Consider the following 19,776-nt stretch of genomic DNA (forward strand, 5'->3'; position numbering starts at 1 on the left):
TCCCCACCCCGTCCCTAGTGTCAGGCGGGTTTAGGGCAAGGCACCCACTCTCCATTAGAAACGAGAAATCCTTTAATTTCCCTGCCTCATCCTTAGTGTCGAGCAAGTTCAGGGCAAGGCACCCACTCCTTATCAAGGATGGGGAATCATTGAATTTTTCCCGCCCTGTCCCTAGTTTTTGGGAGGTTCAAGGCAAGGTACCAACTCCCCGTCAACTCAATCTTCAATTTGATGACACAAATGATCAAAAGGATATATTGACTATCAATCACATGGTAAAATTCTAAAAGTACAATAAATTGTTTTTAATTTTCAAAAATATAGTTTTATGAAAATTTTGGAAAAAATATTACATTTTTGTAATTTTGAAATTTTATTTTTAAATTGTTATTAAATAATTTATTTTCTTTTTAAATGATTTACTTACAAAGTTACACTAATTTATCTTAATAATTTGTGTATTTATTGGTTCAAATTATAATTTTCCCTTTCCCATACTCATTTATCTTATTAATTTTCAATAATTTACAATGAAAATAACATAATTTGTCAATATTTTTCCAAAATATAACAAATCTAATAAAATTTCCTAAAATATGCAAAATACTCCAATAATTTCCAATAATTATTTAATACATTTTAAATAAACTTTCAAAAATTTTATATCTTTTAATTTCTAAAATGTTATTTTATGAAAATGTAGTTTTATGAATTTTTTTGAAAATTTTATTACATTTGTGTAATTATGGAGATTTATTGAAAATTATTTTAAATTGTTATTAAATATTTATTTTTATTAGGTAGTTTACTAACAAAATTACACTAATTTATATTTTATTTTCTAATATAAATTAATTAATAATTTCATTTTCCAAAATTATAGTATTTTATTCCTCCATCTGCATTCGGCTATTAACTATGATAATAGCAATAACTAAAATTTTATACTTGCTGATAATTATTAAATATAATTTTCAATTTTATAAAAATTTGTTAAAGAGTTCTCAATTTCTATAAAATGTTGTTAATGAACATGAATGTAACAGTATTAACCCAAAATACCTTAAAAAGTCATGATGAGTTAATTAATAACAATATTTATTAATTTTTGGTAATTTACTAACCATATTTATTAACTTTTGGTAATAACACTATTTAATACTCATTAAATATGGGTTAGATTAAATATTAACTATATTTAACTATTTATTAATTAATATGAATATTTTAAATGAGATAGAGGGGATATAGATTGGGGGGAGAGATTTTAGGAATTGATTGGAGAGTATGGTAGTTCCTAATGGCTTAGAGGAGATACCTTAGGAGAGTGATTCAAGGAATATTTCTAAGTAGTTGGGTTGGGAATGGTGACATAGCTTAATGGGTTGGGAATGGGAAAGGAAAGAGAGTAAAGAAGAATGTAGGGTGGGGGTAACGGAGAAAGGAGGACTAGACTGTCTTGCTATATATATATATATATAATAGGGCTAGTAAAACAGAAAAGTACGGACAGGCCTAATGCAGATTTCTGAATTCCCCTGCAAATCTATAAACATTCAAAAGGTCAAAAACCCACACTGTACTTTGGGCCTATGAATTCTAACCCTGGGCTGAACGGTCATTCTCCCACTAGTAAAAAATAGATATTATACTATGTACATTATTAATATTACCAGGCTGGGCTCAGGGTTGAGCTTGTTTTGTTGGAGAAATCCCGAGCTTGAGCTCAAAGGCCTAAAATTTTGTCTGAACCTGATAATGAATAGGCTAGGCCAAGCTAGTCCATCGGTTACCTGATCCATGAAAAAATCTATTCAGGATTGGTTCATTCTATCCCAAACTAGACCCGACCCATTGATAGCTCTACAATAATGACATTCCAACAAATGTTTCTTTGCCACAAATCCAAACTCAAGAGTAAGGAACACTAAATTGGGATCTACTCTAAACAATGACCTCACAGTCACATCCCACCTAGAGATGTCAATGGTAAACCCGGCTTGGCCCGACCCTATACGGTTGGGTTAGGGTAAAGTATATTCGGTTTAGGGTCGGGTTAGGATTTTGATTCTTCAACCCGAGTCGGGTTCAGGTTTTGACTAGCCCGTTTCAGCGGGTCATGATACCTTACATATATTCAGAGTATTCTTGTTACTTTTTGACTTCTAACTCAATAGCATTAAAGTTTAACATTTATTTACATATTGATTTTGTTTTATTTCTTCTTTTATAAATGGAAAAAGTGACACCTTATAATCTATAAAACAATTTCCTAACTTAAATTAATAAATTTTATGTCTTCAAAACATACAATTGAAATGTTACGGGTTTGGTCGGGTTGATATTAGGTTAGACCCTATATAGAGTCAAATTGGGTTTGGGAATCATACATTTTAAAGTCGGGTCAGGTTTGAGTTCGGATTGGGGCACTAGAGGGTCAGGTTAGAGTTGAGACAAACCCATGCCGAACCCGACCCATTGACCTCCTAATCCCACCGTGTAATGGAGTAATAAGATATAGGTACGGGAGATGTTAGTGATGTGTGGTTGGTTACTGCTGTGAGGCAGTGTAAGGAGCGTTCAGTGAGGAGTATCCGCTATCAGGAACACCACTGTAACACTGTCCACATCAGCTCCATACTCCATAGGCGTTTTTGGTACTACATGTTGGCAGACATGATGTACCAAGATTGGCCCAGTATGCTTCAATTACCGCAGAGGATTGAAATCGAGTATAGATGAGGCGATCCTCAAGGAGAGGGGAGCAGGACACTAGGACAGTACTGGGCCAGTCATGATATGACAGAGTGGGCATGGAGCCTCGTGATTAGAACAGTATTACGAGTAGAACCGTAGTCCGTAGACGACTAGATGACTTCAAGTCATGATCTAAAAAGCCTAAAAAGGTTGGGAAGGGAACGGAAGCTGCTACAGAGCCACGAATTTAGCCACGTCAGAAGGGTGACTCACTGGCATTAGTCTTAACTGTGAGCGTCTGAAAATCGACAGCTCCTCTCAGTCCACGCCTCTTTCTCTCCCTTTTGTTGGTTTTCACGTCTGAAAGCTCCTTAGAAAGCTTTCGAGCGACGAAGCTTCCCTTGCTCGTTCGCTCGAGGGTTTCTTTTTTTCTTTTTTTTTTTTTGACTGCCTAATTTTCATTTTTGTTCTTTATCCTTTTTCTCGCTATCGAATTCAGCAAGATGAGACGCTCCTCAACCAGGAAAACCGGGCCTGCAAATCCCGCGTCGTCCATGAATTCCTCGGCGACTGATATCTTTCGCTCTGGTAATCGATCTTCCTCCTTTTTTTTTCCCTTTAATTGGGATTCATTTTGAGCATTTGATATCTGTATCTGGTATAACTTTGGCAATTCAGTTTACTTTTACATTGTAATTGGTTTTTCTTATTTGTTTCTTTATTCAATTTGATAATAGCTTGTAATGATATTTATTTGAAAACAATAGAATTCTTTTGGGCCTTTTATGGGTTGAATTGGTGATTTAGATCCATTTTTCGGTTTCTTCTTATCTATGCTTGAGATTAGAGGTAGATTTTTCTCCCTAACGATCATTGAAATTTCAAATAGTAAATCATTCAGTATGGGTGCTTGTTGATTTATCTCATATCCTCCCAGCAAATTCGTAGTTCAGGGCCTTCAGACTATTCGGAAAACAAAGAAACCAAAACCTGCCCCTTCAATTGCCTTTAAATAAGGTTTCTTCAATCCTTCCTGACCTTAATAGTGGTTATATTGCAGTTTCCGTTGCCGAAAAATCTTGTTGTGGTAATCAGTTTGAAGAGAGCAAGGTTTAAATTTTAAAATGTTGGTGTCGATGGAAATATGGTTATCTAAATATAGGAAATATGTTGGAAATGTGGGAAATGTCATATTGTAAAAATTATAGACATGGTTGAAACGTTTTGAAATATGCAAGATATAGAATGCTATTTTACATAATAATAAAAGGTGCATAGGTAGACCCTTTTTAAGTAAAATTATATGCTAAGATGTTGTCCTGTAAGCTTTAAGATTCAAAACTACATGATAAAGTGAATTCAAGAAAAATTTAAACTCATAGAAAGTGTAAATGATTCTAATAGATCAACCAAATAATTTATTATACAATAAAAACTAAGGTTTAACTTTATGTTTGAAAATAATTTTGAGCTGGCTCAAAGTGGTAATCATGTCCGTTGGGCAGGCATTAACACTGCTACACAACATCTAAAATATTGCCACCAATTTATGTTATAATACTATCTCTAGTATTCCGCATAGCATTGGTAGTTTCCATTGTGGACTATATCAATTACAGTAATATTTCGTGTGAATACCCATGGAAATGGAAATATGTCATGGAAATATTAGGAAATATGTGGACATTTTAAACCATGGAGAGGAAAACACCCCCTTGCCCCTTTAGCTTATGTTCCATATAAGATAGTAAGATCCTTCTTTTGACCATGAATAAGGTGAAGGAACGGTTTACTTGTTTAGCATGGGCCGTCGTTCCTTTAGCTTATGTTCCTTATTTGGTACTGGACTATCTTGCCCAATTTGTAGTAGAAGAATTTGGGGTCATATTGCCAGGTTGGAATAAGATATCATCATATCAACTTACTGTACTTTGAGGGTACAAATGTGTACTTATAACACATTTGCAAGCTGGGGCCAGCCCCAGAGCATTGGCTATGAATAGTAGCTTCCTTCTGCATGAAAGAATTAGTTATGGTTTACATCATGTCTGTTGACTTTCTTTAACACAAAAAAGTTGAGGTAGTTCTCCTGTTGAAACATGCATAGACCAGGAAAATTTAGTGTGTTAGTTTTACTCAACAAATGGCCTGCCTTCTTCTCTTAGTGAGTTCCTTTCTATGGCTCTTATCTTTCTGTTTTGAGCAACATATCAATAGGAGATACGAAAGCCTTATTGTGGGTTTGACATAACTTTATATTTGGTACCATTATTGGGGTTTCTGAATTGCTTAACCTGAGGAAATGGTTCTTCAGTATGCAACATTCCATGATCATTCTTGGTTGGAACTAAGACAGAACTAAGTGACTAAGGGCTATCTGGTAATAACTGAAGTGGCTGAACTGAATGACTTTTTGCTTTGTCTTTAGTACTTTTGGGGTCTTAGGATGGCCATTAACTTGTGTCCTGATTTTGAGGGGTCAAATCTCATCTATTCTTAATGACTTTAAGGTTGTTTGGAACTGTGATGTGCATTCATGTTTAGAGTCTATATAAGCTCCATGTGGGTATTTTGACTTCATAGTACCAAAATCATGTTTGCTTGGGCAGGTTTAACTTCAAATGTTTTTATCACCCTTTACATCGAGTTATGTGCATGGGGGGGGGGTGCTGGGTGAACATCTTTTGGTGTTTCCTCCGATGCTATAATTCAGGTACAAATGTTGAGACTGAAACACCAAGGCACAAAGTACCTACTTAGGTATCATTAGACAGGTTTTTAGTTAGCCATGTACAAATGGTTCTTTTTGATAAATAAATTGATTTATTATTGTAACAAGGAGAATACTGATACAAGTTTTTTTGGAGAGGCGTGAACTGCGTACTCTCCTTAGCAAAAGCAAAAACAAACTACAATTGAGTCCAGAGCATTGGCTGCCCCTTGCTTGGCTAAGTAATCTGCCAGAGCATTGGATTCTGTAGCCATTTAAACACCTTGTTAGCCATTTAAACCTCTTAATTTCGTACTTATAACACCACACTACAGATTCTGGATTCTGTAGCCAGCCCACTACCATCTTGAAGTCACCCTCAATTAACAACTGTGCTACTCCTAGCTGATTTGCAAGCTGTACACATTGAATTGCAGCCAACGGCTCTGCCCTAGTGGAGTCTCCAACTCCTAAGGGATCTGAGTAGAGAAACACCACATTTCCATTCCATGTACAAATGTTGAGACCAAATATTTTGTGCATCCAATGTATTTGAGCAAGTTATGGTAATTTTAGTAACAGGGTATCGGTTAATGATGGGATTTGGGTTTTAGTAATTTTGTTTTCATTAGGACATCTTCTTAGGTTTAAGTTAGGGTTTTATTTCTTATAAATAATTTTTATTGGGAATTTTTCTTGATAGATTACTATATAATTGTTATTAGAGGAATTTCAAATAACTTTATGATTGGATGACATTTATGTTATTTCTTTAAGATTTTTATCAATTTTCTCTTGTGGATTAAAGATTTTTTCTCATGGGAACAAGACAGTGATCTTCTTCTTATTCTTCTCTTTTTCACGCTTACTGCCACATTAAAAGGTCAGAGACGCATTTCCAAATGGCAAATAACTACAATGGATAGAAAGGTATTTCACCACCTCTCCATCATCGAGGCACAGCCAATAACCATGTAGCAACAAGCACCACTTGTCACTTTTGGAGCATTTACTAAATATTAATCTTCTGATTACTAACCTCTTAGAAGTACATGTCTTCTGGAGCTGAAATCTCCTAACCATTATTTATGTGAATGTGATAAGATTGTTATCTGTTTTAGTTATCAAATGAGGTTGTATTCTTTTCTTCCAAATGTTTAAATAGATAGTGAAGGGAGTCAAATGGCAATAATTATTTCATTTTGTGTTTGAATTCCTAGGCTTCAACAAACTTAACCTGAGCTGCTAAAAACTAGATTAAGAACAGTAAACAAATGCTGAATGGACGATCAGATATGCTCTGTGTTGGTCTCATAATGAAATTTCAGTTTATGCCTAGCCAGTGATTTCATTTTCTATTTTCTTGATACCTTCACATTATTTTGGGTTTCTTTCTTTTTTTTTATTGGTAAATTTAAATTTTTTTGCTTAATGAGAAAGAATATGTGTACATATGCACCAGTTACATCCCAAACAGCTAGAGCTAGTGCCTAGCAGTGAGGCACCTGACCCATTGCCCATATGTTACATTACAAATTTCCCCCAAAAAACTAATCCTATTTGCCCTTTGTTTGGCTATTGCATCAGTCATATTATTTGCAGATCTTAGGATCCAAGAGAAAGTGGACTTTTTTTTTCTTGCTAAATGCCTAGTCTTCCTCATAATGTGTTTGAACCATCACATCCCTTGTTCACTATTCTTCAACCAGCTTGCAACTTCCTTGTAATCCCATTTGAGCAGTAGGTTCCTGTAATTTAGTGATTTGGCTATCCTTAAGCCTGTAGGAAGCTAGCAATGCAGATCATATAGAGGTTGCGTATCATATTGCTCCTGAAAATATTACTAATAGAGGTTACTCATCAAAACTTAATTTTATTTGGGACATCTTTGGTGGGTTCCACAATGCAATTGAATGCATACACTATCGGTCTAGCTGTTGAAGTTGAAGCTGCTCATTTCTGCCTTTTTAGGATTCCATACACAGAGAATGGTGCAAAAAGTGTATAAAACAGAACAGATTGGCAAAACAAGATTCATGTAACTGACCCCATACAGTTGGGATAAGGCTTTGATGATGATGATGATGATAATGGGGCAAAAAATTCAGGAATTTTAACCCAATCTGTCACTTTCATTGCTATACTGTCTGTAGTACTTCCTTGGATCATGCTCTCAGGTTGAAAAATTTTTCATTCCTTAATTCCAAATTTCCAATAATGTTCACAGGACTGTTGCTTTTGTGCATCTCTCCACAATATCTTCCCCCTCCTAGGCAAGGTGAAAAACATTGACTTAAAAAACCCCACGCTTGTTAAGCCTTCCTTTCAGTTCAACCTTAATCTTGCCAGCTTTGTGGTCATCAACATATTCAAATTCCCTGATATAACCATGCTTCTACATGACAAGGATAAACTTGGTAATTACTTTTTGCAATGGTCTTATCATAGTATATTGCCCCCCCCCCCTGCTTCTCTGCATTGCACATGCTTTTAAGAGCATCATTTATGAAGCTAACTCTCACCATTTTTTCCCAACACTTGCTCCTGTAAGCAGAGATCTGTGGCAGCCTCTCTAAGGCCCAAATAGCTTTCCATGTTTGATTGAAGATTCCATCTGAAACCAAAAAGAGAGAAGCAATTCCAAATGCTAGATGCAAAGGGGCAAGAGATTAGTAAGTGCTAAGTAGTTACTCCACTTACATTATAAAGAAAGCAGATATATGGGGACACACACCAGTAAGGTCTCCTTTTTTGGAGGGTTTCACAAGTTTTCAGTTTTGGCTGATACACCACTGACCACCCAACAAAAGCCCTAATTTTAGGAGGCACCAGCCCACTTCAAATGTCTTTAATCAGAAAGTCTTGCACAGTAATTGAAAGCTGTAGGGGTTTTAAGAAAGAAGCACTGGCAAATGGCCTTGAAGGATGGACAGACCATATTCTACAATCAGATTTGGAAGCGTCATGGGAAACTCATTCAATGGAACTCAATAAATTTATAACTTCTTAGACTTCATGATCCTTATGGCTTCTCCTAAACCCAAAATCCCAGTCAATCATGTTACCAGGGAAAGAAGCAAAGTAAGAAATAGGTTAAAGTAGATAAAAGGAATGGAATATGATCCTTCAAGGGCTCTTCCCCACCCAAAGGTCTTTCCAAAATAGACAGCATAGCTGATACTCAATAAAACCAGAACAGACTAAAGATAGCTTTCCGAAGAGAGGTCAAGCATGTCAATCAAATTTTCTTCTTAACCATTGGCATGCATCCCATGAATGTCTACCACCACCACCCTGTGCCAAAGTTTGTAATTGTCTGTTAGGAATCTCCACAACATGTTTACGAGAAAAGCTGAAATCTTCACCCCGAGTTTACCCATCCTCAAGCTGCCTTGATCTTTTTCTTGCAACCAAAGCTGGAATTCTAAATACAAAATGGTAGTAGATGGGTTGGTTGACAGAGGTTGAATTTATGAGCATTATTCTTCTACATAAAGAGATGTAATTTCTTTTCCATGTTGTTAGTTTCTTATTGAACCTATATAGGACCAGGTTCCAATAGGTATTTGATCTCAAGTTGCCACCTAAGTGAAGATCAAGATGCTTCATAGGCCATTGGGTATTAGTGCACCACAATACTTCAGTGTACCCGCCAGCTCTTACTACCTCATGTTCATACCTGCAATGCAATTTTTGTCTATGTTGATTTTTACATGTGATATTTTCTCATAACATTTTATCAACAACTGTATGTTCCTAACTCTTACTTCCCTCATATAAAGTGATAATGTGTGCAAATTTCAAATTGGTAACCACCATTTCATCTCTCTCTCCTAATCTCCCAACCTTTAGTCAAACCAAACCTGTCTGCCCTAATGACCAACTTGCTAAGTATATAAACAGTAAGGGTAAAAAGGAATGGAGAAAGGGGGTTTCCTTGTCTCAATCCTTTTTTATCTGAAGAAAAATCTTTAACAACCTCATTGACCAAGACTAAGTAGTGGCAAGTCTACAAATATTCCGTGATCCTTAACCTCCATGTATCTCCAAAGTCACACTTCTCTAGGATCTCATCCAAAAAGGGACAAGCCATATGCTGGTGTAGTTTTAGTTTGTATTCTTTGTATGCTGCATTAGATTCATTTTGTCTCTTTGTTGTATTTGACCAGTTGTAGAAATCCGGGATGCCATTATTGTTACCTTTAACCATTTAAGGTTGTCTTGTTCAGCCTCAAGCAAAGCTATTATCAAGGAGTTGGAAAGGATTGACCACCTATTTAACTTGTATGCAAATAGGTCTTCTGGCATGATTGAGTAAGTTTATTTTACCTACATATTCGAACTATATCCTGTACTGATATTTTTATGATAAATTTATAAAGGTTTAGATCTTTGAGTTGAGTAAGGGAATATAATTATGATGTTTTCCTTTTGTTGCTGCATTAAGTTACTGAACTAAGCTCCTTACAGATTTTTACTCATTTGTGACTGTGTGGCTTGGAATGTTTAGATTTTTCCAAGTTCTTTGAAAATTTGGTGTAATACCAAGAAGTTAGGCCTTGGTCCAAGTAGCACCTCAGTAAATAGGGATAATGTGTCTGAACCTGGTCCAGTTGGAGACAGAATGATTAAGTAGAAATTGTTGAATATGGGGATGTGAAGAAATTCTTATTCTACTTCATCTAACATTGCTTTTGATGTTCTCAAACAATGGCAAGTATTCAGATACAGTGCGGCCACTTTCCCCCCTTTTTTCACTCAAAAAATATATAAAAATATAAATAAATAAAAGATAAATTATATATATTATTACGTTTAGGCTGGAATTAAGTTGTTGAGGTGTTTGTTTTAATGTATTGAACCTTGTGTCTTAAACCGAATTTGACGTTTGCTGGATTTCAGATTGCAAATCAAGGTTTGTAGAGTGTTAGATAGATACAATGGCTGAAAAGTAGGTTAGTTTACTTGAGTTTAAAAGGATTCAGGAAGGGACTGCAGGCTATAACTAGGGCAGGGTCAATTGCTCAGATTCTACAATATGATGTATTGAGTCGTCCTTAAAGGAGGATTTAAATCTTTTAATAGAGTCCGAGTTAACTCCCAAAAGTAAAGTGTTTCTTGGGAGTTGTTTGATGAGGACATTCATCTTGGATGAAGAATGCAGCAAGGGCCACTTAATTTTCTTTTGGCATTGTTGCCAAATTTTTTTATGTTTCTAATTCCTAAAAGAAACTATTTGGTGTTGATTTCTATTCATCTAGGAGTTGATTCCTAGGTTATTCTTTATATTCCTGTAGAAATAGTGGGCCAGATGGAACATAATCTTTTATGTTTTATTCATTAGTTAGTTTGAATTATGGGCCTTTAGCCATTTTTTCTTAATAGTTATTGACGGCCGCCCCATTAAGGCCAATCTTGTAATTGCCATATTAGTTTCTAATTATGATTAATAAAAGATATTAGGGGCTGGAGAGAGTGGTACAATTGACTCTTCTCTCCTCTCTTCTCTTCTCTTCTCTTACTCTCTTGATCTCCTACTACTTATGCAAGTGATAATCAGTGATTCAATCATTTGTCCTTTGGATCAAAATTTCATTTATAAGTAGGCCTATGAGAGGTGTAATCAAATGGACTAGAAACGAATGACCACTTACCTGATTAGTTTCAGATAAAAATGGCACCGCACCACCACCTTTGTGATTTTTAAGAATCTTTTAGCCGCCTTTTCTTTATTTTCGATTTTGAACTATAAGTCCTAAGTGATTAGCCTCACATGGAGAAGCAAAAAACAGAATGTGGTGGCTAGGTCCAGTGCTGAAGCTGAATATAGGGCAATGTCTCATGGAGTGGCTGAAACTATGTGGCTAAAAAACTTGTTGAGTGAGTTGGGATTTGCAGTTGATGAACCTATGACCTTATATTGTGATAACAAAGCAACCATAAACATTGCTGCTAATCCAGTGCTGTATGATAGAATTAAACACATTGAAGTCGACAAACATTTTATCAGAGAAAATGTTGTCAAAGGGGAAGTGTGTCCCCCTATGTCAGTTCTGAAGACCAACTTGCAAACATCTTCACAAAGGGGTTACATCACTTGAGGCATCATGATTTATGTGACAAGTTGGGCATGATTGATATCTATGTCCCAACTTGAGGGGGAGTGTTAAAAGTTTGTTAGTATACTTAGATTAGTACCGCAGGGGTACTGTTGTAATTTCTCCCTTTCTATTATTTGTTTATGTCACCCTAATATAAATACTAAAAAGCTGGCGCTACCAGCCTAACCTTTTGGCTCTCAAATCTTTTTTCTCTCTTCTCTCTTCCTTCTCTTCTTCTTCTCATCTTTTGGTCAATATTTATTTTTTTTTTATTTTAGATCTTTTTAAGTCTCAGACCTGTGCAAAAAAAAAAAAAAGAAGTTGAAGGTTAGCTCCATATCTAGTCTACTTGTCCCAAGTCCCCAGATGGCTGGGACCTATGTTAGGTAAATGACCTTTTCTTTAATGTCCCAAACTTGTGAAGAAAATGCTACATGGCTAATAAATGAGATTCATATCCTTAACACAAGGCCACTTTTAAGCTTTGAGGTATGAACCTGTAAACTTGAGTTTCAAGAACTTCAAGGCTAAGCTTAACATTGTAAAACATTGTTGGGGACCCAGAAAGAAAGAACAATGAGCTGAAGGTTTATTCTAGAAGGAAAAAGAAAAAGCCATCTTAGTCTTAGGGAGCTCAACACAACTGACCAAGAACCAGCTGGCAATTAATCAAGATTTGGTTACAAGTAACAAACCAAGAAATCAAGATTAGCTGTAATAAAATGTCACATGGCTATTACTGAGATATAAAAAGAGGTCCTGTATTTTGAGAAGAATAAGAGAAGTTTTACTGAATTTCTCATTCACTTTCCAATCTCCCTTTGTTCTCTACCATGTTCAATTTAGGAGGCATCTTCTCCCTCGAAAAGAAGCCTGTGTTGGGGTAGTACCTCAACAAACATGGTTTGTAGGATATTACTACATTGTTTCATAAATTCTACTTGTTTGCAGTTATTATGAATACTGTTGCAATTACTCTTGGTTGAGTGCTTTCTTAGCAACATTTTTCTCCCATTCATGTGATGCTTTCCATAATGTTCCTTGAAATCCTTGGTACTTGGAGGCAAGGTTTAAAATTTCGATACGATACAGCCCGTATCGTATCGTATCTTTGAAAAATAGATACGGGATACGCATAGAAATCGGATTTTTCATCTTTTTTCATGCGTATCGGACTTGTATCGGGGGCGTATCGGTAGCGTATCGACGAAAAAGATACGGAAAAACTAAAAAAAATTAGAGGAAAGCAAGCTTTTTTCCCCGAAATAAGCATTCTTTCACCCCCCAAATGACTCTAAAACTCCAAACTTCATTCCTAGAGTGCTAGATTTGCAAAAGTTTGCAAGAAACAAGTGTGAGTCGTTAATTTTTTTAAAGATTTTTCAAATTTTGAAAAAATATGACAAAAATAGTTAATTTTTTTTCAATTTTTTATAATATCTCGTGATTTCTTTTTTTTTTCTTGAATGTTTAAATTTATGTTGATCTACATTTCTTACATTCAAAATCACAATTTTTTTTTTGTGTTATCTGTAGATTTATGGAAATTTCATGAAGATATTTGGGGAAAATATAAATTAACAAAAAATTTGAAAATGTAATTTTTTCTGTGCCTATAAAGACTAAATATGTTTTAGGTCTATGGATTTATCTATCATATCCATAGAGCAATTGAAATATAATATTTTTTTATTTTTTATATTTTTAGAATTAAAAAATAAATTATAATTAATTATATTTTATCATTTGATCACAACAGTTGAATATATTATAATTTTATGGATGATCTATCATATCCACAGACCAATTGAAATTTCTTCTTTAATAATTATTTTTTTATTTTTATATTTTTAGAATTAAAAAATAAATAAATAATTAATTATATTTTACCATTTGATTACAATGATTGAATATATTATAATTCTATGGGTGATCTATCATATACACAAAGCAATTGAAATTTCTTCATTAATAACTATTTTTTGAATATATTATATAATGTTTATTTATTTTTTATAACTTTTGAAGATGAACAATAAATAAAAATTATTTAAATAATAAATAATTATTAATTACATTTTCACATAGAAGTTGTGCCAATGCATGTTTTATGGTTGGATAGGAGAGTTGGGGTTTTCTCATCCCATAAAACATTAAAAATTAAGAATTATAATTTATAATTATAGTTAGGCATAGGATTTTTAATGAAATTATAATTAACTACAATATATTTCTTCATAAGACCATTAAAATACATTAAATTAATGTATATACGCCTCATTGAGGTCTTATATTTAGTGTTGTTGATGTATTTTTATGATTTATTATTGTATTTATAGTGTTTCCAAGCGTATCTTAGTTTTTCTCCGATACACATGCGTATCCAAGGCGTATCCCAATACATCTCTTAAAATTACCTTTCCGATACACTTGGCATTTCCGATACTTGAACCTTGCCTGGAGGTTGATGAGTAGGCTTGTGACTATTTCCTTTGGTGGTATAAAGTTTCTCACATGCATGAATTTTCTTGAACAGCCCTGAAGGAATAGAGGCACTTTGTTCAGATTTGGAAGTGGATCATACTGATGTTAGAATACTGATGCTGGCTTGGTAAGATTTCTGCTGTAAATGCATTTCTTAAGGGTTTCCTTCAGTTTTACCACAACTTTGCACTGTAAAACTGATAACTTGCACCCATCAGGAAAATGAAAGCTGAAAAGCAAGGCTATTTTACCCTGGTATGCCACATAATTCTCTCATGTTCTAATTTTAAAGGACTCAGTAATTGAGTGTTAATATTATCAATTATTTTTTTATTATTATCCATCTAATGTGGCATTGTATTATCAATTATTTATCATGTCCTCCCACAGCATAGCTGCATAGATGGTGTGCATGCAGGGAAGACAAATTTACCTTTGATTGGTTCTCTCTAGTAGACATTTTGTATAAAAAATCAAATATGTTCTAGTGGTCATTCACATCTTTGCTAGATAATTGTACAGTTTATTCACCAGTGTTGGAATAGATAAATTCTTATTATCATCTGAATTACCTATTTTGGTATTCACATAACCAAGATGGGACCTATCAACTGGTGGATCTAGCCCCTTTGTATTTGTGCTACATGGGATGGTATTCTGTTGGTTGATCATCTAGGTAAATTAGAATTCTCCTTTCATTTTCTCATTTTCTGATGTTGTGGTTTCAACCATTCTCTTAATAGGATGAGTGGCGACGAGGCCTAAAAGCACTACGGGCTGACACTATTAGTAAATTAAAGAAGGCACTCCCTGAACTGGAGAAGGAGGTAGTTTGTTCTGGGATATTTATCAGATATTCATAAGTTCTTTACTCTTTGTTTTATCCTCCTTGTAATAAGAATGCAGTGGCGCTGATATTTCTTTTATAATCTTAATAGGTTAGGAGGCCGCCAAATTTTGTGGATTTCTATTCCTATGCATTTCGCTACTGCCTAACAGGTTTCTATGTTGTTTAACACCTGCAGAAAGGAAAAGTTCAGAAGTTTTCTCATAACGAAAATTGTGACCTTGTTTTTTTTTCTCTCTCAGAGGAGAAGCAAAAGAGTATAGACATTGAAAGCATCTGCCAATTGCTGGATCTTGTTTTAGGGTCACAATTCCATCCCCAGGTTGATATGCTCATTGATTATCTAAAAGTGAGTTGCAATTGTGTTTATATTTGCTTCCTGAGTTTTTTATTTTATTTTGGTTGAAGTTTTCTGAATCCTCTTAAATGGCTGGTCAGTTTTATATAAGAATCACACCATGTATACATTTGGAGAAATTCCCCATCTTCTCTTTCTTCCCCCTTCCTTTTAATATATTTTTCTAAGATTTCTTATAACCTGATTCACCAAGATATTTTATTTCAATCATTATATACAGACCCAAAAGGATTACAAGGTGATAAACATGGATCAGTGGATGGGCTTCCTCCGGTTCTGTAACGAGGTATGTCTTGATGGTTGTATCATTTCTTCTTCTTCTTTTTTGTTTTTTTTTTTTTTAATGTTTTCTACCTTACAAGACTTGCTTTCCTTTTTTTCTTAATTTTTGGAAATTGTCATTTGATTCTCCATGGCATGGCTACTGGTCCCAGTTTATTTCTAGAGAACATGTTATGTAAATTGAATAAGGCTATGTTTTTTAACTAACAAAGAGCAAGTTTATCATTCAGTGGTTCTGATAATTTCTCCTATTTCTTTTTGACAATTAAAAAATGACAAAAGAAAGTAAAGAAAAGAAATCCTAAGGTGATGTAGGACAAGGAGAAAATCCCCGTTAGGGTGAACTGAAATATGACAGATAAATTCATGTTTGAATAGAGGAGTCTAAATTTTGATGGGAGCAGTGTTGGAAACCCAGGGCAATCAGGAATTGGTAGTGTTTTTAGGGATGAAGAAGGAAATATAATCGCTCTATTCTCAGGTCCAATAGGGGTGGGAGATTCCTTAAGAGTGGTTATCCCTCCTACTTATAATTGTCTTAGTTTTCTAATTAAGTTTATTCATTATTGATCAAAATAAAATGATTGCTTCAAAATAACTTTGACAATGACAATGACTATTCTGCTTCTAAATTCATATTTGAAAAGTCGACTACAGACTATTTATAGACTCAACATTAAAGCTTGGATCTCCCTTTACCAACTCCTAGTTAGACTTAAAAACTGATTCAAAATAACTTTTAGCTGCTTTGGAAATAAGAAAAACCTACAGATAACACATAGGGACACCCAGTTAAGGATTTTAACTTGCTAATCCTAGTACAACTGAACAAACCAAAAACAACTCCAAGACTGATCCAAAAATAGAAAGACTCAAATCCCATTACATACTGACATCCTATTTGTAAAATGATCATAAGTCACTGAAAACATGTCGGGTTTACGAGATCTTGGTCTTGATGAATAGATAACTTTATTACTTATCTAATGGCACCAAGATCATGCAAAACAGATAAGTTTTAACCCCTGAAAAATAGGACGAAAGAAAAAGTAATATGATTGCATCAGCTTTTCAAATTTCTAAAAATTCTAATGTGATTCTATAAATCATATTGACCCTTTGGAATAACTAACACTATATCTAAGATGCAAATAAACTACACAATAACCATCATAGATTTAAATTAGCCATAGTTAGAAGCATCCAAAAATTATGGAATTGCTTCATGCTAAGTAATTGGGAGAAAACTGAATTTGGCCCATAGGAGATTCATTTGGTGTTTCAAATAGTCAGAGACTTGGAGGTCTTAAAAATCTCAAATTTATGCCATCATTAGACAGGTAATAGCATCTTTTCATCCTATTCTCTTGTGCTAGTGTTTCTCTTTGAAAAGAAAGTAATTGGGTTTTACATGTAGAAATTTCCAAGCATCTCCAGTAATCTTTTTTATATCTTTGAAATGCACTGTGCAAGCCTTCCACTGACCCTTTTCGTGTTTAATTTTCTTAACAGATCAGTTTCCCAGACCTGAGCAACTATGATCCAGACCTTGCTTGGCCCCTGATCCTCGACAATTTTGTTGAATGGATGATAGCTAAGCAAAGCTAGATTCTGCATTTTTCTTGGTGATCTTTATTCTTGGTCCCAAATTATTTCCCATTTGAGAAGGCAACGTTACTGTCATATACCATTACATAGTTTCTTGCACTTCTGGGCTATACTACAAGGTTTTCCCTTATGTACAAGTCAATTGAACATCGAAACAAACAAGATAGCATACTCTAAATATTTCCAACCGAAACACCATATCTGCAGGATCCCACTAAAATTTGACACATGGAACTTCTCACACTTAAGCTGGAACTCGTAGATGCCTCTTCTCATCTTTTGCAGAAGTTAGACCTTTGTGGTCTGGAGATATGCTTGAAAGAGTTGGTGCGTTACTCATTTAACTCGCTCCATTTGTTTTCTTGAACCTTGATTTACTGGTTAAGCAATAGCCATTTATTATAGGAATTGAAAGACATGGATTTCTTTTGTTCTGGGAAGGTAGTTACATACATTATATACCAGTCAGTAATCCATTCTATTACCGGTGAATGTAGGAGCTCGTTTGTAAATGGTTAACGAAGCTTCATAATTTTCCTGTTTTTCTGTTTTGGAGGCTTGTATTGGTAATGTTGGTTGAATGTCCACTTGACCGCGTTTGTCTTGATTTGAAACACGTGGAGAATTGTTGTTGGATCAATACCGAGAGATCCTGTCAACTCAGACAGTTGACTGTTTGACTTTTCACCCACCAGTCCACCACCTTTCTTGGCCTCTTGGCTAAGATCAAGACATCAAGTGTAGTATCTACTTTCATCAGTTTAAAAGTTTAAATTCTACAAACCCAGTGAGAAACATCAACACAGTTTTGACCTATCAACTTGGTATGAACTGTAGATTGTCAGCCTACTGAAACATTGAACAGTTTTCATGGATGGGTTTCAAATGCTGGTGAGACATTATTGGTTAGAACTTTAAGAGTAATGCTCTGAGCTTACAAATCTGTTTTCTTATGCTCCATGTATTGGGCATTTCAAGTGGGTTCTGTATCGGCATGTTAAGGTGGTCAAACACTTGTACAAGGAAAATCTGTATCCATGGCATTCTTGTCTATGGAAAAGGGGGACGGCCATGCTTTGAAGAGACTGGGTTTTGGGTATGGCATGGAGAGAGAGAGAGAGAGAGAGAGAGAGAGAGAGAGAGACCTTACAGAAGAGTAACGCAGAGAAGGGAAGCAGAAGACAAAAATCTAAAGCAGTTGAGGACTTGAGGGCTGTCAAAAGTTCATCAGAAAAAGGACGAGAACACTGAACACATTAGAGCTTACTATGCCAGCTCTTTCAAGCGTCAACAGTAGGGCTGCAACTGTAAGTGAGCCAAGCCAAATCGCGAGCTAGTCAGGCTTGATTCAATAATAGGAATTTATTTATAATTGTTTCAAACTGATTCGAGATCAAGTATCAGCTCAAAACTCGATTTGACTTGGCTCGATTACACCCGTAACACAAATAAATCGTTGGGAGGTTTGCCTTCACATTTCAATTTACACATAATTCAGCCCATCCTCTTAAGATCACTGAGCATACTACGGTTTACTACATATAATTCTTAAAATGGTGGGGATTCATATTGAATCTCAGTCGAATCAGGTTGATGCTTTTGGGACTCCATTTGATTGTAATTTCTTCTACCAATTTAAGATGCATAGCCAAACAAGCGATTCTACACTAGAATAAGATGCATCTTAAGTCGCATCAAATTTGAATAGCATTTAAAGCTACTACTTCAAGTGTGCTACAATACAAAAGATGACCATGCTTCACAGTCAAAGAATCATCTTTATATGGACACTGGTCTGTTTAAGATGGAAATTAGGGCAACAAAATGCTTTGAATGTCTTTCAAGTGAGAAGCCCATTATAAAAGTTGCTACTCCTGAATGGACCCCACTTTTTTGTGCAGTATATTTGGCTAGATCCTGACCCTTCAATTGGTGGAAAATTATTGAAACTCAGTGGTAATGCTGCTCAGAATGTGTAACCTAATTCATGAATGAGTACACTCGAGGAGCTTAGATGTACAATATCATGTTTTAAATGCAATCATGTATTTTTTTTAACCCCCCCAAAAGAACAAAACAAAAGTTGGAGACAATGTCTGCTTAATTCTTGAATAGAGAGATGAAAATTTCCTGGGGACTTACTCGAGTCATGTAAGGGTAAAATGGTCATTTTATCTTTTATTTTGGAAAAAAGTATTCCGTTGCCGGGACTCGAACCCGGGCCTCTCGGGTGAGAGCCGAGTATCCTAACCAACTAGACTACAACGGAAGTTGATATCATTATGTCATTAATATTTTATAAGGACACTGACTCCGTTAACCCCGAGGAGTGGGTCATGTTGTCTAAACTCTAAAGTATTCCCTGATGTGAGATGGGCCATTGATCGTAATCCACAAGCTCGGCTCCACTTTTCAATTATTAAAGCTGAAATTTGAAACAAAACATTTGGCCTCACGCTCTCCCTCTTTTGAACATTTAAGACTTTTGAAATTTGAAGTAGAGGCTCCAAAAGACAGGAACCATGCAAAGATTCCAAGAGTTAGGTGGTTCTTTGGACCACTTCACCCCACCCAAAAGAAGTCCTTAAGGTTGTGTTTGGTTTGAAAGAAAAAATAGGGCAACCTTTACAAACCTTATATATGTTTTTCTCCATTTCCCTACCTTTTCCTTCAAACCAAATATAGCCTA

At 35.1% G+C, this 19,776-nt stretch overlaps 1 protein-coding gene and 1 non-coding gene across 11 annotated transcripts; one reads left to right on the forward strand and one right to left on the reverse strand.

Annotated features, from left to right (window-relative positions):
- The first annotated feature begins 2,978 nt into the window (after positions 1 to 2,978).
- LOC104589061 (uncharacterized) lies at positions 2,979 to 17,619 on the forward strand. 10 transcript variants are annotated; one of them, XM_088893880.1, is made up of 11 exons: positions 3,000 to 3,285; positions 6,291 to 6,337; positions 7,962 to 8,079; positions 9,637 to 9,721; positions 14,045 to 14,119; positions 14,211 to 14,247; positions 14,736 to 14,819; positions 14,931 to 14,991; positions 15,082 to 15,188; positions 15,418 to 15,483; positions 16,992 to 17,619. In XM_088893880.1, exons 3-11 carry the CDS (start codon positions 8,052 to 8,054, stop codon positions 17,085 to 17,087), a joined length of 639 nt encoding a protein of 212 aa, XP_088750006.1. In that variant the 5' UTR covers positions 3,000 to 3,285; positions 6,291 to 6,337; positions 7,962 to 8,051; the 3' UTR covers positions 17,088 to 17,619. The 10 variants fall into 10 exon arrangements, with proteins under 10 accessions (XP_088749999.1, XP_088750001.1, XP_088750002.1 ...); XM_088893875.1 differs by lacking the exon at positions 14,931 to 14,991 and having other exon boundaries at positions 2,981 to 3,285; positions 9,577 to 9,721; positions 15,018 to 15,188; XM_088893878.1 differs by lacking the exon at positions 14,931 to 14,991 and having other exon boundaries at positions 2,988 to 3,285; positions 15,018 to 15,188.
- Positions 17,620 to 19,283: 1,664 nt separating this feature from the next.
- TRNAE-CUC (transfer RNA glutamic acid (anticodon CUC)) lies at positions 19,284 to 19,356 on the reverse strand. Its single transcript has one exon. It is a non-coding gene; the product is annotated as a tRNA-Glu (tRNA).
- Positions 19,357 to 19,776: the final 420 nt, after the last annotated feature.

This window comes from Nelumbo nucifera, chromosome 8 (assembly GCF_055504915.1).
Source record: "Nelumbo nucifera cultivar China Antique chromosome 8, China Antique-T2T, whole genome shotgun sequence".
Lineage (NCBI taxonomy): Eukaryota > Viridiplantae > Streptophyta > Magnoliopsida > Proteales > Nelumbonaceae > Nelumbo > Nelumbo nucifera.

Coding starts and splice junctions, on each gene's coding strand:
- LOC104589061 (XM_088893873.1), top strand. CDS start 3,201: ATGAGACGCTCCTCAACCAGGAAAACCGGGCCTGCAAATCCCGCGTCG. Junction 9,722..14,044: donor AGGTCTTCTGGCATGATTGA/GTAAGTTTATTT, acceptor TTTCTTGAACAG/CCCTGAAGGAATAGAGGCAC. Junction 14,120..14,210: donor AGAATACTGATGCTGGCTTG/GTAAGATTTCTG, acceptor TGCACCCATCAG/GAAAATGAAAGCTGAAAAGC.